We start from the raw sequence: 19,594 nt of genomic DNA on the forward strand, positions 1-19,594 counted from the left end.
TCTTGGTTTGCATGTTTGATGACTTGCTAAATTTCCAATTGATTATGCTTCTTAATTTGTTTGTTGTATAGTTGAATGAGTTTGTTAGTTTAGCATTTTAAATAAATTAGTGCTACTAATTAGTTTCTTTGAGTCTTGCAGATTTCCCCTATGACAATCTCCTCATACGCTTCCTTGTCTATGCCTTTTTTGCTTCTCATTTTTCAATCATTCCTCTCTTGTTCTTTCCCATTATAGATCCAAATTTTCCTACAAACAATAACATGAACAAAATACACAACCAAATAGAAAAACAAGCAAATTTGCATTATTATTTTATAGTTTGAAGTAAAACAACAAAGTGAAAAGGAAGATAAATTTATGATGAATGACAAGATACAAACAAAAAATTGTATGGACACAAGAAAAAATACCAAATCAATCATTTCCAAGAAAAAAAGACTAAACATATGCAAATATGTTGTAGGAAATATGTGATATAGCAGTGGGACCTCATAGGACATAATTAAACAGTATATTAGTGATTGACAAGTTTATATATTAAATTTTTCAATAACCAGTTCAAGTTCTGCATAACTTGATCAAGTTATTAACTCCTAAGTACAATGTCCATATTATCTCATAACCAAATCAGGTTTTATAAAACTCGATCAAGTTATGTAGAACTATGACAAAAAGAGAGATGGAGGGGTTAGTAGGAGGGAGAGGGAGGGAGGGAGGGGGTTAGAGAGAGGTTATAGGGGAATGAGTGAGTGTGTGTGAGAGAGAGAAGGGATAAAGGTTAGGAGTTAAATGGAGGAGTTAGGGATTTGAGGGGGGCGAGAGAGAGGGGGGGGGGGGGGGCGGTTTAGGGTCTAAGAGGAGGGGGAAGGGAGTGAGAGGGGGTTTTAGGGGCTAGGATTCAAATGGAGGGGTTAGGGATTAGGGGTCAAAGAGAGAGGGGTAAGGGGTTACAGAAAGATTTGAGAAGAGAGGTTAGGAGTTAGGGGTTAGGGATGAGGGGTCAGAGAAAGGGGTTATAGAAAGGTTTGAGAAGATAGAGGTTTGAAAGAGGAGAGGTAGGTTAGGGATTTGAGAGGAGAGGGGGAGAGAGGGAGGGGGCTTAGAGGTCATAGGGAGGGGTTAGGGATTAGGTGTTAGAGAGAGAGGGGTAAGGGGTTAGAGAAATATTTGAGAAGAGGTGTGTGTGTGTGTGTGTGTGTGTGAGAGAGAGAGAGAGAGAGAGAGAGGTTTGAGGAATGTTTGAGAAGAGAGAGAGAGAGAGAGAGGGAAGGAGGGAGATTAGGATTCATTGAGTTAGTGAGTGAGCGAGCGAGTGTGTGTGTGTGTGTGTGTGTGTGTGTGAGAGAGAGAGAGAGAGAGAGAGGTTATGAATATATCTAATTACATATACAAAAATGCAATGAAAATATTTAATTATATATGAATTTAGTTATATATACATATAAATATTTAATATATATGTATACAAATAAAATATAGCATTAACTTAAGATTATACATAACTCGATCAAGTTATTGCTATGATTATAATCAGATCAGGGTATGTGGATGCAATATTTTTAATTCAATCAATCATAACTCGATCGGATCTTGTCTAGTAGAACAACCTGATCAAGTTATCTAGGCATAGCAATGCAAATCTATGCCTTAAGAACTTAGTTGGGTTATTTGAAAAGCTAAAAATTGATCAATTTATGTATTGGTAATAGCCTTCGGAGTTGACCCAGAGGCTTGGGAGCTCATTTTCACTCCAATTATATTCCTTCATAACATTTTCTCATCTTCTAAAATGAATTCTCATATTTTCCTTCATCAAGTTTCCAAATGGTAAAGTGGGTATCTCTGAAATCACTAGCATAATCTCATATGTATTCTTATCTTTCTAATTATATAAATTTCTCCTTTTTTCAACTACATTAACATTGTGAACTTTAATGTCCCTATCCAAAAAAATGGGGCCTGCTCCCATTCTCGCTCTGGCCTTGGCTTCTTCTGTGGCTTCCACTCTTATGTCTATATTTCCCACCTCGTCTATTCTTTTGGTCATGGATAGTGTTGTTCGTCGGGCTTCTCCTTCCCTTTCTCAAGAGGTTTTGGAGGGAGGGTTTCGCCCTTGGCCCAAGGTGAGGGACGGTCCTCTGCTACTTCTCAAACTAGGGCTTCTCTTGTTCCTAGTGGAAAGATTAGTTCACTTGGAGCTGTGGGTGGGTTGTCCATTTCCTATGTTGATGTGGCCACCTACGAGACTAGTCTAGGTGGTCAGACTATGCATCTAGGGCCCCATGTTGCTGAGCCTGTTGCAATAAGTAACCCCATTTTGATAAATCTTGCATCTGATCTTGTCGATGAGATTTCTACTTATGCAGAGGATTTCTCCTTTACTGTTTCCATCTTTCATTTTAGGGGTTTTTGGCCCTCTCTATCAGATCTACATGCCTAGATTTCCAAATTTTGGGAGCCTATCATGTCAAATTTACTCCATATTTTTCCTATGGCAAGGGGCTTTTTTATTGTGAAATTTTCTTCTACTGATGATCAAAATGCCATCCTTTGGTGTGGTTTCTCTTGGGAGGAGAGGTATCCTTTGATGGCCAAACCTTGGTTTGTGGAATTTGATCCATCGATTGAATCCTTGAACAAGATTCCTTTGTGGATAAGGTTGCCTAATCTTCCATTTTACTTATGCTTGAGTTCAATCCTGGAGGCTGTTGGGGAGGCCCTAGGGGACTTTTTGATGGTTGATTCCACGTCTTCCAATGTGTTTCGGACAACATATGCTCACATTCTTGTGGAGATAGATGTCTCTAAGGGGCTCCCAGAAATGATTAAGTTGGCCTCTCGCAATGGCTCTTGGATTCAACTTATTGATTATGAGGGCATTCCTTTCAGATGTCAAAAATGTCATAAGACTAGCCACCTCGCAGCATGTTGCTCCTTTGGAAAGGTTTGATCGAAGAGTCTCCTTCTTGGTGGATATGGGTATCAGATAATCACTATACTGTTCAGAAAGCTCCCTCTATTGCGGGTAGGTTGGTTGATTCTCCTTGATATTCATTATTGGTGGACTTCGTTGTTGCTCCTCATGATTTAAATATTTCCTCTTCGGAGGTGCTCAATATTGTTGTCCCTCTTTCAGATGTTGCTAATGTTGTTTCGATTGTTTCTCCTCATGTGGCTTTGGCTTTGGGGGGAACTGTTGCCCCTCTTTCGTGTGGTGGTGGTTCTTCTTCCCTAGCTGAGCAGGATTTGGGGGTTGTTTGTGGTGTGGATGACTTTGCATGGCTAAAGGCTACTGCAATGGTGGAGGATGGATGGACAACAGTTAAGGGAAAAAAGTTGAAGCCCTCCATTCCATCATTTGATATGTCTTTACATTCTCAAAAGATAGGATCTAAAGGTAAATCTTGAGGCTTGGTTTTCTTTTCCTACTACCCGCTTGGTCTCTTTGAGGTTGTTCCTTTTTTGTTTTGGTTCTCCTGGTCTCTTTGGCCTTTTGTTTTGTACTATGACATGGTCCCGATTTTAATATCTTATCTTGTACCAAGGGGTTTCAAGATCCTGTTTAAAACCTATTTAGGTGGTAGTAGAGAATTGTGTTATCTATGAGGCCACCTTGGTTACCTTGTTTTCCGGGTGACCTATTTCAACTAAGGTTTGTTGTTATAATGTTTGGGCTTCATTGAATATTATTTGATCTGTAAAGGGTTTTAGGCAAAGTTCAAAACCGGTTTTCCTTAATCAAAAACATTATCAACTTTAATTAGTTTTACCATTGGATAAGTGCACAAAGTTGTGGTACCAAAAAGATGCCACTTTCTTTTTTTCTCCAATCTAAGGCATAGTGTGATTGCACTATGGGTTGGATGCTCGAGCCACAAGCTCAAGAAATTAAAAACATAGCGTGATCGCACTATAGCGTGTGCACGCTATGAAAATTTCCTATATAAATACATTTCCTTCTAGATTTCCAATTAAAATCCAACAGGCCTTGCCATGTCAATTTCAGCGCAGGGATCATATACATAAAATTTAACATTTAAGTATAAGTTGCATCTCTTCCTTTCTTAACTATACTTAAGTTATATTTTATGTTTATACTTCCATTATGTTTGAAAGTGGTGTCAACTTCATAGGAGTTACGATAAAGATTCTAGATTTTGAGGATTTTTAAGAAATTTCAGACTTAGTTAAATTTTAGGAATTCGCACATTATTGTGAAAATGATTCCCGATGGACTATTGATTGTAACCATAATTCCTTAACTTTTTCAAGATCATTGAAGGATCATTGCTTATTGTATTGATTGTATTATATTGTTAGTTTGGTAATTGACATGTATGTTTAACCATGTTAAGGGAGCGAGAGAGAGGGTGGGGGGAGGGAGTGATGTGGATTCTTGGGATGACACACAATATTAAGCCTTGTAGGAAACTAATGTTTTCTAATGTGTCCAAATATATTTAATGTTTCCTAAGGGGTTTTCATGGGTCTTAAGTAGTAATAAGAACCTTAGGAGTCATTGTAAGCCCTTAGAACCCATTTATACCGATTAACACATTAAAATCTCCTAGGATCCATTACAACCTATTACAATAGATGAGGACTCCTCAAAGCATGTATTAATCATTATAGGACACAATTGTTGGGGTCTCATGCGCCCTAATGGTTCCTAATGTATCATAAGGGATCATTAGTGAACATTGGGGAACCTTTAGGATCCATTATGAAACATTAAGCCCCATTAGGATCCATTATGACATAGCAAAACCCATTATGATCCCTTCCAACACATTGAACATCATAGAACACACTAATGTGTCTCAATGTCTCTAAAGGGGTCATAAATGGTCCTAAGTAATCTGATAACTCATTAGTGCCTATTAATACCCCTTAAGATGCATTAGGACCAATTAGAACAAAGAAAAACTTATTGATGCAACTAGGGCTTCCTTAAGGGGCTTAAGACGCACTAATGGGTTATAATGTATCCTAATAGGTCCTAATGTGTCCTAAAGGGTTCTAATGTTAACTAAGTGATCCTATTACCCCTTATGGCCCGTTAGAACCCCTTATGATCCATTAGGAATCATTGTGACACATAAGAATCAATTACAACCCTTTAGAACACATGAACCATCATAAGACACACTAATTTACCCTAAGACGTCATAATCATTCCTAATGTTGCCTATTTGGTTTTATTGGTTAGTAATGTATCACAAGGGATCATAATGGGTCATAAATGGTTAGGTAAGACCCCTTATAACATGTTAACCATTGTAGGACACAAAGAGGATGTGAGTGATTCCAATGTATCATAAGGGGTCATAATGGTTCCTAAGTAGCCCTAGGACCTATTATGCTCCATTATAACCACTTAGGACACATTAGGACCAATTAAGACATGTTAGAACCCATTAATGCCCTATAGAAAACATTATAGGGCACATGACACACTACTCTACATTTGTGTTTGCTAGTAAATGGTAATGGGTCCAAAGGAGTTGTAAAAGGTCCTAGAATACATTAATATGTTTTAATACCCCTACTAATCCCTTGGGACACCTTACCATACATATTATAGTTCCGAAGGGTCTAAAGGGATCCTAGGAACCATTAAGATAGACTAATGTATCCACTAAGGATTCATAAGGTTTCCTAGAACACATTAATGCATCCTATAACCCCTTAATACCATTAAAAACCCTTTAGTGGATAGTAAGGGTTCCTAAGGGATCTTTAGTGGTCCTACAATACAATAATGTGTTCAGAGACCCCTTGTGACCCTTGAGGACCATATGTCATACACTACAACATGGTAGGGTGTAAAGAGATTGTAGGAATTATTAATGTGTTCTAAGACCCATTAAGTCCCCTTGAAACCTCTTATTATACATGTTAAGGGGGGAACTTAGGACACATCAATGTGTCTTGGGACCCCTTAGGATGCCTTACCATGTACGAAATGTATGGTAAGGGGTCCTACAACATCATAAGGGGATCTAGGACAAATTAATGTGTTCTAAGACACCTTATAGCTTGTTAGAATTACTTTATCTAAATCATAGGATTCTTATAAGTTGTTAAGGATCTATAGGACCCATTGCCACTCTTAAGACCTGTTACCTTACACTAATATGTCAAAATGGGTCCTCAAGGTATTGTAAGGGTTCTTAAGAGCTCCTAAGATTCAATATTATGTTATAGTACCCCTTAAAATCTATTATGATACACTAATGCATGGTAAGGTGTCATTAGAGGTCCTACAACACATTAATGTGTCCTAGTACACCTTAAGACCACTTACCATTTATTCGTTTTTAAGGGGTCCTAAGAGGTCTTAAGGGGTCATACAACACATCAATAGTTCTAGGAACACTTAAGACATATTACCATACATCAGTGTATGATAAGTTGTCTTAAGATCCCTTATGACCCCTTTAGACCCATTAGGAATCATAAGATATATATTGAGGTTTCCTAAGGTGGGTAGGGAGAGAGTGAGCGGCAAGGAGACAAATACACACACACACACACACACACACACACACACACACACACACACACACACACACACACAAGATAAAGCTCCTTTTTAAAGTGACTTATTTTTCAGGTCATTTTTAACTTTTAACTTTCACATTTTTTGGTGCACTAAAATTGTGGTTCAATTTCCTAGTTATCCAAATTCCCTATGAGACATAGAGTTCATCTTGAACATTTTTCATGGCATTTCTTACCAATCTTTGCATTCACAATTTACCATGGTATACATGATAACATGTTTCACCTTCCTAATAGCAAGTTGAAATAGGGGGAGCATAAATCTCATCATTCCCTTAGTAAACCCTATGTGATTTATTGTTTAATCTAACATGTGGCCTTCCATATTGTGGTTCCTAAACTTTCCTTGCAAGAATTGCAAGCAAGAGACTCTCAAAGATCATTTTCATTTATTAACTGTGTACTATATTTGGCATATGCATGTAGTGTCATATACCACTAGAGTAGGAGCTAAATGAATCATAGTAAATTGTAAGCACCTAAGTGGTGTACAATTTCACAACTGTTCAACATCTACCTTAGCATGTTCTCATTATAAGTTGTATGATAAGAATTCATAATTAAACTTAACAAATGCCAAATTTGGATATATAGTCTATTCTTTCAATCTTTTTTTATAGGTAAAAGGTCAAACAAGGTTTGTTATTATTATTTGTTATCCTCGAGTAGACCTAAACCCAATATCTTAGATAAGAGGCTCACAATTTATCATTGTGTTGTAGGCTTTCGACCAACTTTCAATCTTACTCAAAATCAAGAGAAAGTCCTTAATTCTAAGCGTGCTTTATTTTTCTTCCAATCAAATAATTCATGTCATCTCCTAGATTGTACTTGAGCATTTGTGGTCTTGATATACTCACATTCTCAAAATTAGTTGTTATTACTATCAACATTTAGCTTTGATTCAGCTTTCAAGTCAAACTCATTGACCCATGTTTCATGAGTAATAGTTGACAAGAACCCATCTCTCATTAGAATGAATAGAACACTTATTGCATCTAATTGATGCTCAAGATAGGGAAGCACTATAACTCCACAAGATATCATACATCCCAATACTAATCTAGGTTTAAACCCACTTTGCCCATTCAAAGTTAGGTCATGTGTAATAAGGAACAACAAAAATAAATAAATTGAAGTTAATCCAATTGCCCATTTGTGATGGAAGCTTAAGCTTTTTATTCAAAGTTGAGTAAATTCTTATAATGGCTCCAAAATAAGGATCAAGGGATATTCAAAGAATATAACAACATAAAAATGAGCATCGATAAAATATTACGAGACGATCACAAATATTACGAAGAAGCTAGAGATGCCATCATAATAGTCAAAATCTCATGAGCTTAGCTATGAAATCATTAAAATTTTAAAAGACAATTAGAATTGAGAAGGAGAAAGGGAAATCATATCGACTTTAACAGACAAATCGACTTGAGCTGAAAAAAGGGGGGAGAGGAAAGGAAGGGGACAGGAATTGCAATTTCATGGCTACACATTTATTCGAAGGAAAAAACTACATTCATGTAATCAACATTCAGTTGTTTGAGATAGCAATTTCGTTGGCAAATATGGACTTAAAGACAATTAGAACTTTCCCATGCAACACAATAAATCATAACAATTTTAAGTGATAACTGATTTGAGGGATAAATATTGCAATTTAACTTTCTAAAATTGATATTCAGTTGTTTGAAATAGTAAGGACTTCAGAACAAATAGAAGTTTCCTATGCAATCTAAGTTTAGTGCGGATAGCAGCTGATTAGATACCACTCAAATATTCGAACTGTCCAATTGTTTTTACCTGAATTTCGCCAAAACAAAAGTCACAATGTTAAAAATATTGTCTTGCTTTGTAAAAATAACCATTGCACTAGGAAATTTTGCTTTAGAGTAATCTAAGCCTGTACTACCATTGAGAGCACACTATGTCAACATGACCATTTATAAATCATGGGTGCTAGATAAACTCGATAAGGAATGCATTTGAAGACCCGAAAATTTTTATATTCAAGAAAAAACACTGTTTTCAATTTTCTTTAGATTTACTTTATTTTTTTAATTTCCTACAAAAATAACAGATCATGAAGAACAAATTGATTAAAAATTCAAAAAAAATCCACTATATTTTTTCATTTTCATTTTTTCAAATTGGCAACGTCCCAAATTATACCCACCAAACAATCAAAAGAATCAAAGCAAATCAAATCAGATAAATCGTTCCAGAAAACCAACATTCAACCCCAACTAAGCAAATTATAGTCCAAATACCACCCTGCTTTGACTACTTCCAAAGGCCTTTCATTCGAAGATGTCATTAATTGGAATAAAACAAAAGCTACAACGCATACAGAATTATACATGGAAACTTGGCATTTATATCCATCACCACAAGATAGATCCCGATTTCCATCTAAAACAAAAATCCAAAAGGGACAACGTCTAACGTTTTGAGGAAAAACTTTAACCCAGAATTTTTTTGCCATTTTACTGACCAGTGAACTGCCACTACAGCATAGCAGTTGTATTTTTAAGCATAATTGATTAACGAAAACTAAAACCTTATAAACTGCAATTATAAGTTGCCAGAATTTATGCCACAGCAAATAAGTAGCAAGACCATGCAATTAACAATCAATGAACGCAACAAAGTTGCATTACCAAAAAAGAAAACAATGAAATTACACAGCAGACGAATGGCAAATTTAAATATCTTTCGCTTAGATATCAGAATCCCCAAAGAGAGGAAAGAACATGGATCAAGGAAAGTGGATGCAACATCTCGACAATGTTTTGCACACCAAACATTTCTCTACATTAAATATTTACTTACCAGTACTCACTAACTTGGCTTCGGAACAATTACAAATACTTATAGAAACATGGATTTTCTCAATTGACAGAGTCTTAATACATAGAGCAGTAAAATCCCCATCTCACACCATAGCTGAGTAAATGGCAATTAGATGCCCTGGTCGATAAGATAGTCACCCAGCCTCTCGACAATCATATTACATTCACCAGCAGTAACAGGTTCATCATACATGCCAAAAATAAGGGCACAGGTTGTCTTCTTAATAGTAACACCTGCAGATCCCTGGAGACAGTGAAAAGAGATAAATCAACAAGGTAATAACTAACAATCCATGGTTTGATATAGAACATTTAATAAAAAGGGCATGAGATGCAATATATTGATAATTGTAAAGCCTCCATGCATTGCAGCTCAAGAGAGAAATGGATGCCTGGACCTTTATGAAAATATTACAATCATTTTGCAATATAGTGAAACACAAGCAATTTATGTACCAAACCCAAAAACTAAGTCCATGTGTAAAATAGAAATTGCTTTCCGTATCAGGTAAGCTGTGATATTGAAAATGCCCACGTTATTACTTAAAGGACCAAATTCAAGTTAAGGCAAGGCAATTCACTTCGCAGCAATAGGAATCCGAATCAGAACTGGCAATTACAATTGTAACTCAACTTTTAATAAGCAAATGCCACAAAGTTATCTGATTCACTAATGATATCTACTGCAGAGAATCTTTTACTCAAAACTACCAGAATTTCCACTGGACTTGAATTTACAATATTTCTCATAATTTATCTACTAAGAAAACCTGTTATCAGAGCACACAATTGGGTCTAGAAGAGTAGGAAGAGCAACCCAAACGAAACGATAGTTTTAGTCAACATAATATAGAACACTAATATATCAATTCTATAGATCTCTAAAAACTATAGCTGTGCCCGCCATTTGTAATGCCTTAAGAGTCACCGTCGATGCAATTCTCTATCCATGTTACTTGATTCAACAATACTGAATAGTAAACTGAGATGCCATACAAATCCCATAGAGACTTTATCTCAGCCAAAATCTGAATAAACACCAGCCACAAACTAAAAATATATTTCAGACAAACAATTTTCTTACTTTCTTTCCTCTGATGACGGCTCCAGGCTCGCCTTGGATAACCATATACTTTGTTCCACCAATGTAAAGTCCTGTTGGTGCCAGGGACCCAGGTTCAGCGAAGTCAGTCATAATCCCACTCACCTCCTCGGGTTTGATCTGCACAAACATGATTAAACGAAACAAAGATCAATCTTATGTTTCATATAGATTCCCTTTTCAATACTAACAGATATAGTCCAAAAACTTCATCATTGTCACCAAATATTGATAGAAGTGCCAACCTATTCCCCCACAGAATCCACAAATCCAAATCAAATTGAAAGCCCTGATGGAAGAAGAAACACTTAAGAAATATAGTTGTAACACAGAGAAAAAAGCAATTTTATTTCTGCTTTCTGATCTGCCTCCTGCTCCAATAGATAAGAACTTTCTTTAAAATTATTCCTTCCAATTCTGAACAGCATGTGACAGAATCATACCCCATTAGAATTCAACCATGACCATTCTATTCTAACTATATTACAAGGAACTTGTACAGCCTCTCACCCATCCAAATACACTATTCAAGGCAGCATTGGGGTGGACTGCATTAAACCCACTAAATTCACCAGTAACTTAATACCTATAATAGTAGAGATACATCGTTGCCTCAATCTGACAAACCTCAAGAGTACATCTGATACTCAAGGTTCCAGTTTCTACATTTGCACACAGCAATTATTTGTGAAATTGTCAGATTATGAGCACAAAAGCAATGAAATTAGCCAGTTCATTTTTTCTAACCTTAACGCACTCCCACTTTCAGCATCCATGTGCATTTGCTAATGTCAATAAACGCTGTCTTACACAGAACTACCATCCCACTATAGTTGAATGCAATTCTCCATGCAAATATGGCATTAGGCAAGATTAAACAATATGCTTCCCAATACTACTAATTTTGCCATTAAGAAAAGACAACCCAATGAAAATAGCCTAAGTTAAAAAGGGGATTAAATATACATTAAAATCTGTAGAGAAACCTCCTCTATCAGAAAAACAAAAAAGGAACTGTTAAATCTTTTCAGGAAAACAGATTGGCCAATTACCATGAGATCCAAGAGGGCAAGTTTTTATTAGGAAACAAGGTAAAGTAGCATCCTGAAACAAGTATAAGCTGATAAAATCAATAATCAAATTCCTTAACTAAAAACTGATATAATCAATAATGAAATTCCATAACTCTAAATGAGTTCACATTGTTTAGTCTAGATTGCACAAAGGTTTCATGGTGCAGACAACTTCAGTCCAGTTCAAGTCAAAACTATCATGAGACAAAACCATTAAATAAGTAACGATTTGAGATAACTTAATCTAGATTGCACATAAAGGTTTCATGACGCACGAAAACTCAATCCAGTTTATGCTGAAACTATCAAGAAACAAACTCAATTTAATTCAACAAAGGGTATAATAAAAGGATTTCAATCCAAACGGAGAATAAGGTTATGACATAAATCAAATGCGGTGTAAAAAACAGTAACATTTCTTTCATTCCAAATTTAATACTGAGGTTTAATGACTCAAAATGTGTCCACAACCAATATGAAGTTTTGCGTAAGAAAATAACAATAATGTTTCTCAGTAACCCAATTAAATGAAATATGGTTCCAAAATCAATTCACTCAACAAATCAAAACATAATGTAAACGCTGATAAGGAGTAAATCCAGTCAAAGATAGAGATAAGGTTCATATGTTGAAAAACTCCAATCAATGTACACAGATATATCTGGTGTAAAGTAAATCCAATCAGAATAAAAGTTAGAAGTTCATCGTCATAAAATCCAACCAAAATGAAGGACAGGAAAGGGTTTCGTGGAAGTGAAATTGAGAACAAAATGGAAATGTCCAACTAGGCTAACAGTTATATAGAGCATATAAAAGAATTAACGGAGGAATTATCCAATCGAAGGCTAAAGATTACGCGCACTTGAGAGAGCATATCAAGTCAACAAACAGCCAAATCAATAGAAACTACAAGCAAGGGTTAATGTCGAACCAATCCACTCAAATAAAAGCACTCCAATCAGAATGCTAGATTGTGTTATACACTAAAAATATATAAAAATTTCATAAAAACCAAGGGTATGTAATAGAGTCAAGGCATTCATAGTAAGAGAAATTCAATCTAAGGCGACAGGCAGCAAATCCAGATAAGTTTGCAAAGAAGGGCTTCAATGAATTCGGTCCAAACACAATAATCAAGATCCAGATGCAACTGGGGGATTTGACTGGGGCATAGAAAAACCCTAAAGTGATGAATAAGAGGGAGCGGACACAGTAAACGGCAAATTGAAATCAACCCAGAGGGCACGAGAGCACACGGATAAAAACCCAAAAATGGATCTACAACCAGAACAAATTTCAAAAGGGACAAAAAATAACGTCTAACCGCTGGAAATGTGTCGCTCTGAGCCCAAACACTCCCATCATGGCCGATGATCGCAGCTGCAGACAGGCGATTACCCCGCCCCAGATCGCACATCAAGTGGTCATCTACATACGCCTGCCACGACATTCTCACGGATCGAAATGAACAAGAGATTCAAAGCAGCGGGTTCTTTCAGCAAATTACAGGAAAATATGAGTGTAAAACACTTGAGGCCGATCGTGTAATCGAATCCGACTGAGAAAAAACAAAATATATCTCTGTTAGCGTTAAAAAAAAGCCCGAAAACCGCGTGAGCCGAGAAGGTGCAATTTGGGGTAAGATTTAAGGTGTCGTGTTATTTAATTAATTTGAATCAGAGTTTGAGTTCCGTGATTGCTTAAACGGAGCTTAGGATAATGTCGGCCAAGAGTCATATTCTTTTAATTTTTTATTTTTATTAATTTTTTGGGGTTGCATAAGGATTTTTATATGATATATTTGGGAGGGATATGCCCAAAGAATATATTATTGCTTATAATTGGTGTTTCTTTGTGGTCTAAGATGGTGTTTTGTGTACCACACCATATATTACTAGTATTACTAGTAGAGCTCTCTCTTAACTTGGATTCCATGATTGAAAGTATCCTATAAAGTTGAGGTGAATATTGCTTTTGATTTCTTTTTTAAAAATGGTATTTATTGGAGGGGAGATTAAGTTGTTCTTGTCTATTTAAGAACATAGAGAAATGGCACAACATTTATTGATCACTTGATAAAGGATGGAATAGTAATTGAAAGAGAAAATGAAAAAATATAGATCATGTTTTTTCACAATTAGAATTAATATCATTTTTAAATTTTTTTGATTGGTAAGAGGTCGAAGCTAAGGCCAAGGTTAATAATTATTATTTGTCGTGGTTATTTTTTTCTATTATTAGTTAAGCTTGAGTAGATTTGAACCCAAGAACTCCCAATTAAGAGGTTCACAATTTACCATTTTGTTGTAGGCTCTTGCCTAGAATTACTATCATTTTACTTTTTAGTTCATGTTCTATTAATTTCTTTAATAAAATATTGAAGTTCAAAAGTTTAGAGACAAATTTATAATATATATATTTTTAAATTAATTTTTAATGGTTGATTTCTTTTTTCTAAATGACTACTTCTAATTTTGCTAGGGATTTCATTGATATTTCAATTTTTAAAAAAGAATAATAAAAATAAAAGAATAAGGATTAATTAATTACATTTATAAATAATGTCAATATTTGAATTTGTTCTCATTGGTATGCTATGTGTTAACATATGAAAAAATGGTAGGGTTTGAATGATGGGTGTTTGCCATGAAGCTTGGTATTCGTGTGTACACTCAGCCCTAACATTGTTTATTCGTTCTCAATTTTCTAAACCTTATTTTCATTGGAATAAATGGCATAAGTTTTTCTCATATTCGAATTATTGTTGGGTAGATATTTTGAGGGTTTCCTCATCAAATTCTAGGTATTTGTAAATGGAAGACATGATTGCATTACCTACTAAAACAATGACAAGTTTGTCTAAAAAAATTAAGACTTTATATTGAACCCCATATTGTGGCCAAGATCTTGTGTTTAATTCCAAAGTAATTAGAAAAAAGGTTAAACTCTACTACCATGTTTGAAGCTCTTCTTATGTATGTCATAATTTCTTGCCATATGACTGCTTTTACGTAATTTTTTTATTGTTGTAGTTGTTTTCAACAAAAATTTCAAGTAGTAAAAACCCTTTTGATGAGTTCCTATTGATCTAGTAGGTTGTGTTCCCTTACTCGTTGGGTATCCTTTATATCTGAAGTTTGAAGCTCTTATGTAGGTTGAAAAGTGTTAGGAATGCTTTAGAATAACTAAGAGGGGGGGGGGAGGTTTGAATCAGTTATTCAAGGTCCAAATGTCCTAATAAATTTTTGTCTCTAATTGTAGTGAGCCCATTTAACTAATCATGCATCCAAGCTAAACATTCATCCTAGCAAGTTACTAAAAAATCAACATGCAAGAATAAGACATGAAAGATCAACATATAACACAATGATTTACGTGGAAACCCAATTTGGGAAAAACCACCAGCAACATGCTACTCAATTCTCACTTTTTTGAAGTGATGCCCTGTGAAAGGCCTGCCTTGTTAAAGGCTACAACACACTGTTAAATGTGACTTGGTTAAAGGATTTCAACTACCCTGTTAAAAGTGGCCCTGGTTAAAGGACTTTAGAACATTCACTTGGAATGCCCCCCTGTTAAAGGATTTACAAATGGTTGTCAAACCAACCTAAGTCCATAGGATTTTACCCTAGTTGATACAATTGTTAGAGAGTAACAATAACGGCTTTTGATTTGATACAACTCACAACATAACTTGCAAATTTTAGATCTCAATTCAGCTCTCAAATTTGCATGGCTTTCAGTCTCTATAGCTCTAACAGCTTGTCCTCCTTTCAAGCTTCGTCTCCTTGAGTCTCCATGCTCGATGTACCAGTGCAATCTCCTATGTGGCCACTTATCAAAGTAGAGTCTTTGTACTGTGTTCTTCCTTCTCAATGCCTTCACCCTAACATCCAACCAACCACTCAGCAACTCTTGCTTCTTGACTTGTAACTCCTTAAATAGAAGTCTGGAATACTTTTCCTGCTCTAATCTTTTCGCTCTTAATTTTGGTTCGAATGGATTAGGTAAGATTCAATGAATCGACCCTTAATCTTGTTTCCTTCTAGAAACATCATGAAGAATCCTCATGTATTCACCCAAAAATGGTTTATCTAAAATTTTGTGCCACCGACTCATCATTTTTATCCTCCATCTAGTTCACAAAATTCAAGGTAACAAACTTGTCAGCTTAGATCCAGCGAATCTTTGACTTTTCAAATAATGCAGCAGCTCGGTACTATTGAATTTCTAATGCTCAGCACATACTGTGTTACTTGGCACCAACTATGTTTTACTGATACTCAACACCTACTATGGATTCACTGAGCTTCAACTAAATTTTATTGATGCTTGGCACTTATTACTCGCTTGACACCTAAACTTGCTTGGCTCCTTCTGTTTCACTCGGCACACACTAAATTTTACATTTGCTCGACACTTACTGATAATCTGCTCAGCATGAACTAGCTTGCTCGACACCCACTAATGAACTTAGTCAAGTTTTGCAAACAACTTTGTTACAACTTATTCTTCTAGAGTTTCTAAGTGGAGCCAACCTCTATATCTTCAAATGTATTATCAATGCATCATTTTACCATTGTCTTAACTAATCCTTGTACTTCATTACAAAATCATAACTCAACCTTCCCCTTTGATGCTTTTGTTACATCTTATTGATTAAATCCTTTTCATCAATCAACTAAGTGATAGTACTTGTATCTTATAAGCAATTGTCATTCCAGCAAGTTTGACATCAATGACAAAATAATGATTGAAAACATTCTTTATCAACAATCTCCCTCTTTGCAAACAATCTCTCTTCTTCAATAGTGATCTTTTTAATCAGATGTCAACAAAAAAGCACCTCTATTGGAGTTTGACTATATTCATGTGTATTTCCCATTGCCATTTTATTTCAAGATTGTATATCTAAAAATGTATGAAATAAATGCTTTACTTTTTTCCTAAATTTTAGGTATTTGAAAACTGAAGGAAAGTAGATTTGGGTTTATCCCTCATTGAGAATTTCAACAAAAATTGTAACTTTCTACCTTGTTATTTCTTTGACTGAGGTTTTGACCTTGAAAAGTTTGAAGAAAATAGTGACTGCATATATATCTATCGAAACTTACATCTTTTGGTGTGGTATTTAAGGAACTCAATCATGCTTATATACTATGCAATGAAGAATTTATTGTTTGTGTTTAGATACTCACTTGTGCTTATTTCAATCATTCAAATTAAATAAATGATTGGTTTAACATCTAAAAGATTATCCTTCGTTGAGTGTCTTTAAGTATATAATTTTTAATTCATTGTAGCTATTGTTATTTATGGTAATCATTGCATTTTTTGTTACATAGATAATTAACACTTTCTACACAAACATATGATACATTATTTAATTTCTCTTCTTCCCATTCTAGGTATGCAACCAAAAAATCAACATAAATATGTAATCTAAATTTGCATTAGGCATCTTACCCTCTATTAGGTGCTTGTACTTTATTTGGTTTTAGAATTCAAGTATTAGAAGTATAATTTGTGAAAATCTGTATAGTTTCAGATAATAGATATAATAATATTTTTTTCCCTTTGGTCTCTAGTTTGTTTATAAACATTTCAGTTGCTTTTCTAAATTTCGTGAATCTCCATATCTTTTTACAAAAATTCTTAATGTTTGATTTCATCTTGAATTGAAGATACAAGACAATTAATGCAAATGTTGACCTAGGCTTGTTCTTTGATGATATTATTGCTACAAGTTGTTAGGATTATTTAGACAAAAAAAATAGAAGTTACATGTAAATATAACCAATAACACAAAGGAATAAATCACACACAAATAGCTAACTTAAAACACAATATTTGTAACCTAATGGACTACAAGAAAGGTTATTTCCCTTGTAAGTATCTAGGTACTCTATTAGATAAAGGGCTTAGGGGAGAAAAAACGTGGAAACCAATAATAGAAAAACTATATAGGAAAGTAGAAAGCTGGAAAGGTAAGTGGCTTAACAAGGCAGGAAGAAGTATTATGATAAAATCAATATTATCAGCAATTCCCACATACCAAATGTATTGCCTCCCTCTTCTAGTAGGTACCAAAAAATATTAGACAAAAAGGTAAGAAATTTCTTTTGGCAAGGGATGGAAGAAAAAAAGAAATAAGAACTTATTAAAATGGGAAAACATTCACAAACCTAAGGGATATGGAGGTCTCAAAATTTTTATTTTTAATTGGAAAAGTGAAGTGCATTAGGAGCTAAATTGGTTGTGGAGAATGTACCAAGAGCAAGGAAGTAAATAGGCAAAAATATTATACTCTAAATATTTAAACCCTTATGAACCTCTATCTATTTTTAGGACTATTAACCCCACTAAAGGATCTAGTGTTTGGAATTTCATGATGAACTCTCGATTCTTAATAACTAACCATCTTACTTGGGATATAGGAAAGGGAGAGGATACCCTATTTTTGAAAGATTTGTGGTATGGACTCCCTCCCTTGATCTATTTGAACCTTCCCATTAATATTTGTGAAAATCTCACTAACCAACGGGGAACTAAAGTAAGTGATTATAAAACCAAAGTAAATGGTAACCTCTATAAGGGTTGGCAATGGAAATCACTTGAGGAAACTCTATTAACTCAAGAGAAAAAACTCTTTGAAGAAACTATAAATAAATGAAAAAAAATTCATAAAGAAATGAGTGACATGTTAATATAGGGGGCATCAAAAGATGGTAACTACAATGTAAAGAAAGGTTATGACAAGATCATTAACTCTCAACAATGGCAAGAAATTGAGATACCATTAAATTTATGATGGGATAAGATATGTCTCCCTAAAGTAGGCATCTTCCTATGGGCTTACCTTCATAAAAGAATATTAACTATAGATTGTTTCATGAAAATGGGGTATGAAGGTCCATCCAAGTGCCCCTTATGCCAACATGCATCATAATCAACAAAACACTTATTATTTTATTGTCCTTTCACAAAAGAATGTTGGTCATTGCTATGCCAAAAACTAATTTGGCATTCAACACTTCCAAACACATTATTGGACCACTTTAAAAGTTGGCCTAAAAATTCTATGCTAAGAGTCTGCAATAGTATTTAACTCTTATCCCCCTCAATATTACTATGGGAAATATGGAAAGAATGAAATAGAAGAATATTATGTAATGCAACCATGGAGATCATGCCTCTTCTCAATAAAGTGGAGGGAAGCATTATAGGTGTAGAAAACAACAATTTAAGGAATTATAACATAGAAGAAGGATCATTCACAGACTAGGATGTAGAGATGAGAAATAATTGGACAAACCACATCAATCCTCAATTACTTTGCTCTAAAGCAAATAAAATGGCCAAAGCAGAATGCAAATGAGTCACTCCACCACTAGGATGGGTAAAATTGAACTTTGATGGTGCCTCAAGAGTAAACTTGGGTACATTAGTGTTAGGGTGTACTCTATATTTGGACAAAGTTACTTGTCTTGCAACTCAAGCTAAATCTTTAAGGAATATCTCTAATAACCTAGCAGAGATGGAAGCACCAATCAAAGGACTCAACATTAGCAAGGATCGAAGGATAGAAAATGTAATGATAGAGGGAGATTCACAAATCATCCTAAACACCATTAGAAAGGAAAGCACTTGTAATTGGCAATTGTAGTCTAAACTAGAATACACACTTACAATACTCAACTCATTTGAAGAAATTATGATAAAACACTTTTTTAGAGAAGGCTAAAGAAGCAGATAAATTGGAAAATTTAGGAGCAAATGGAGAGGACATATTAATTATAACCTAAGTAGTAGTGATAATGAATCATAAATAATTTTTAGAAAGAAGAAATATAAATACCACTATTCAAAAAGTAACTTAAAACATAAAAAAGTAACAAGTCAGCATATAAGTTAAGGTTATGGATTACTAATTTAGACATTTATTTTACTATCATTAATGATATAATTCATTTCTAACATTGATCTTGGCCAAGATGAGT

The 19,594-nt window shown here is 34.8% G+C and overlaps 1 protein-coding gene across 1 annotated transcript; it reads right to left on the reverse strand.

Moving 5' to 3' along the window:
- Nucleotides 1-9,261: 9,261 nt before the first annotated feature.
- LOC149538142 (profilin-like) lies at nt 9,262-13,209 on the reverse strand. The gene is made up of 3 exons (XM_089799529.1): nt 12,919-13,209; nt 10,504-10,641; nt 9,262-9,663 (listed from the first exon to the last, which is right to left on the reverse strand). The coding sequence occupies exons 1-3, from the start codon at nt 13,042-13,044 to the stop codon at nt 9,529-9,531; spliced, it is 399 nt and encodes a 132-aa protein (XP_089655655.1). The 5' UTR covers nt 13,045-13,209; the 3' UTR covers nt 9,262-9,528.
- Between the last annotated feature and the right edge of the window lie 6,385 nt (nt 13,210-19,594).

This window comes from Cupressus sempervirens, chromosome 9, assembly GCF_028749045.1.
Source record: "Cupressus sempervirens isolate cs-2001-9-10 chromosome 9, ASM2874904v1, whole genome shotgun sequence".
In the NCBI taxonomy this organism is placed as follows: Eukaryota; Viridiplantae; Streptophyta; class Pinopsida; order Cupressales; family Cupressaceae; genus Cupressus; species Cupressus sempervirens.

What these genes read in the sequence shown, in the direction of transcription:
- LOC149538142 (XM_089799529.1), bottom strand. Translation starts at nt 13,044, where the DNA reads ATGTCGTGGCAGGCGTATGTAGATGACCACTTGATGTGCGATCTGGGG. An exon ending in AGAGCGACACATTTCCAGCG is followed by an intron (nt 10,642 to 12,918) that starts GTTAGACGTTAT and finishes ATGTTTGTGCAG; the next exon opens with ATCAAACCCGAGGAGGTGAG. An exon ending in CCGTCATCAGAGGAAAGAAA is followed by an intron (nt 9,664 to 10,503) that starts GTAAGAAAATTG and finishes CACTGTCTCCAG; the next exon opens with GGATCTGCAGGTGTTACTAT.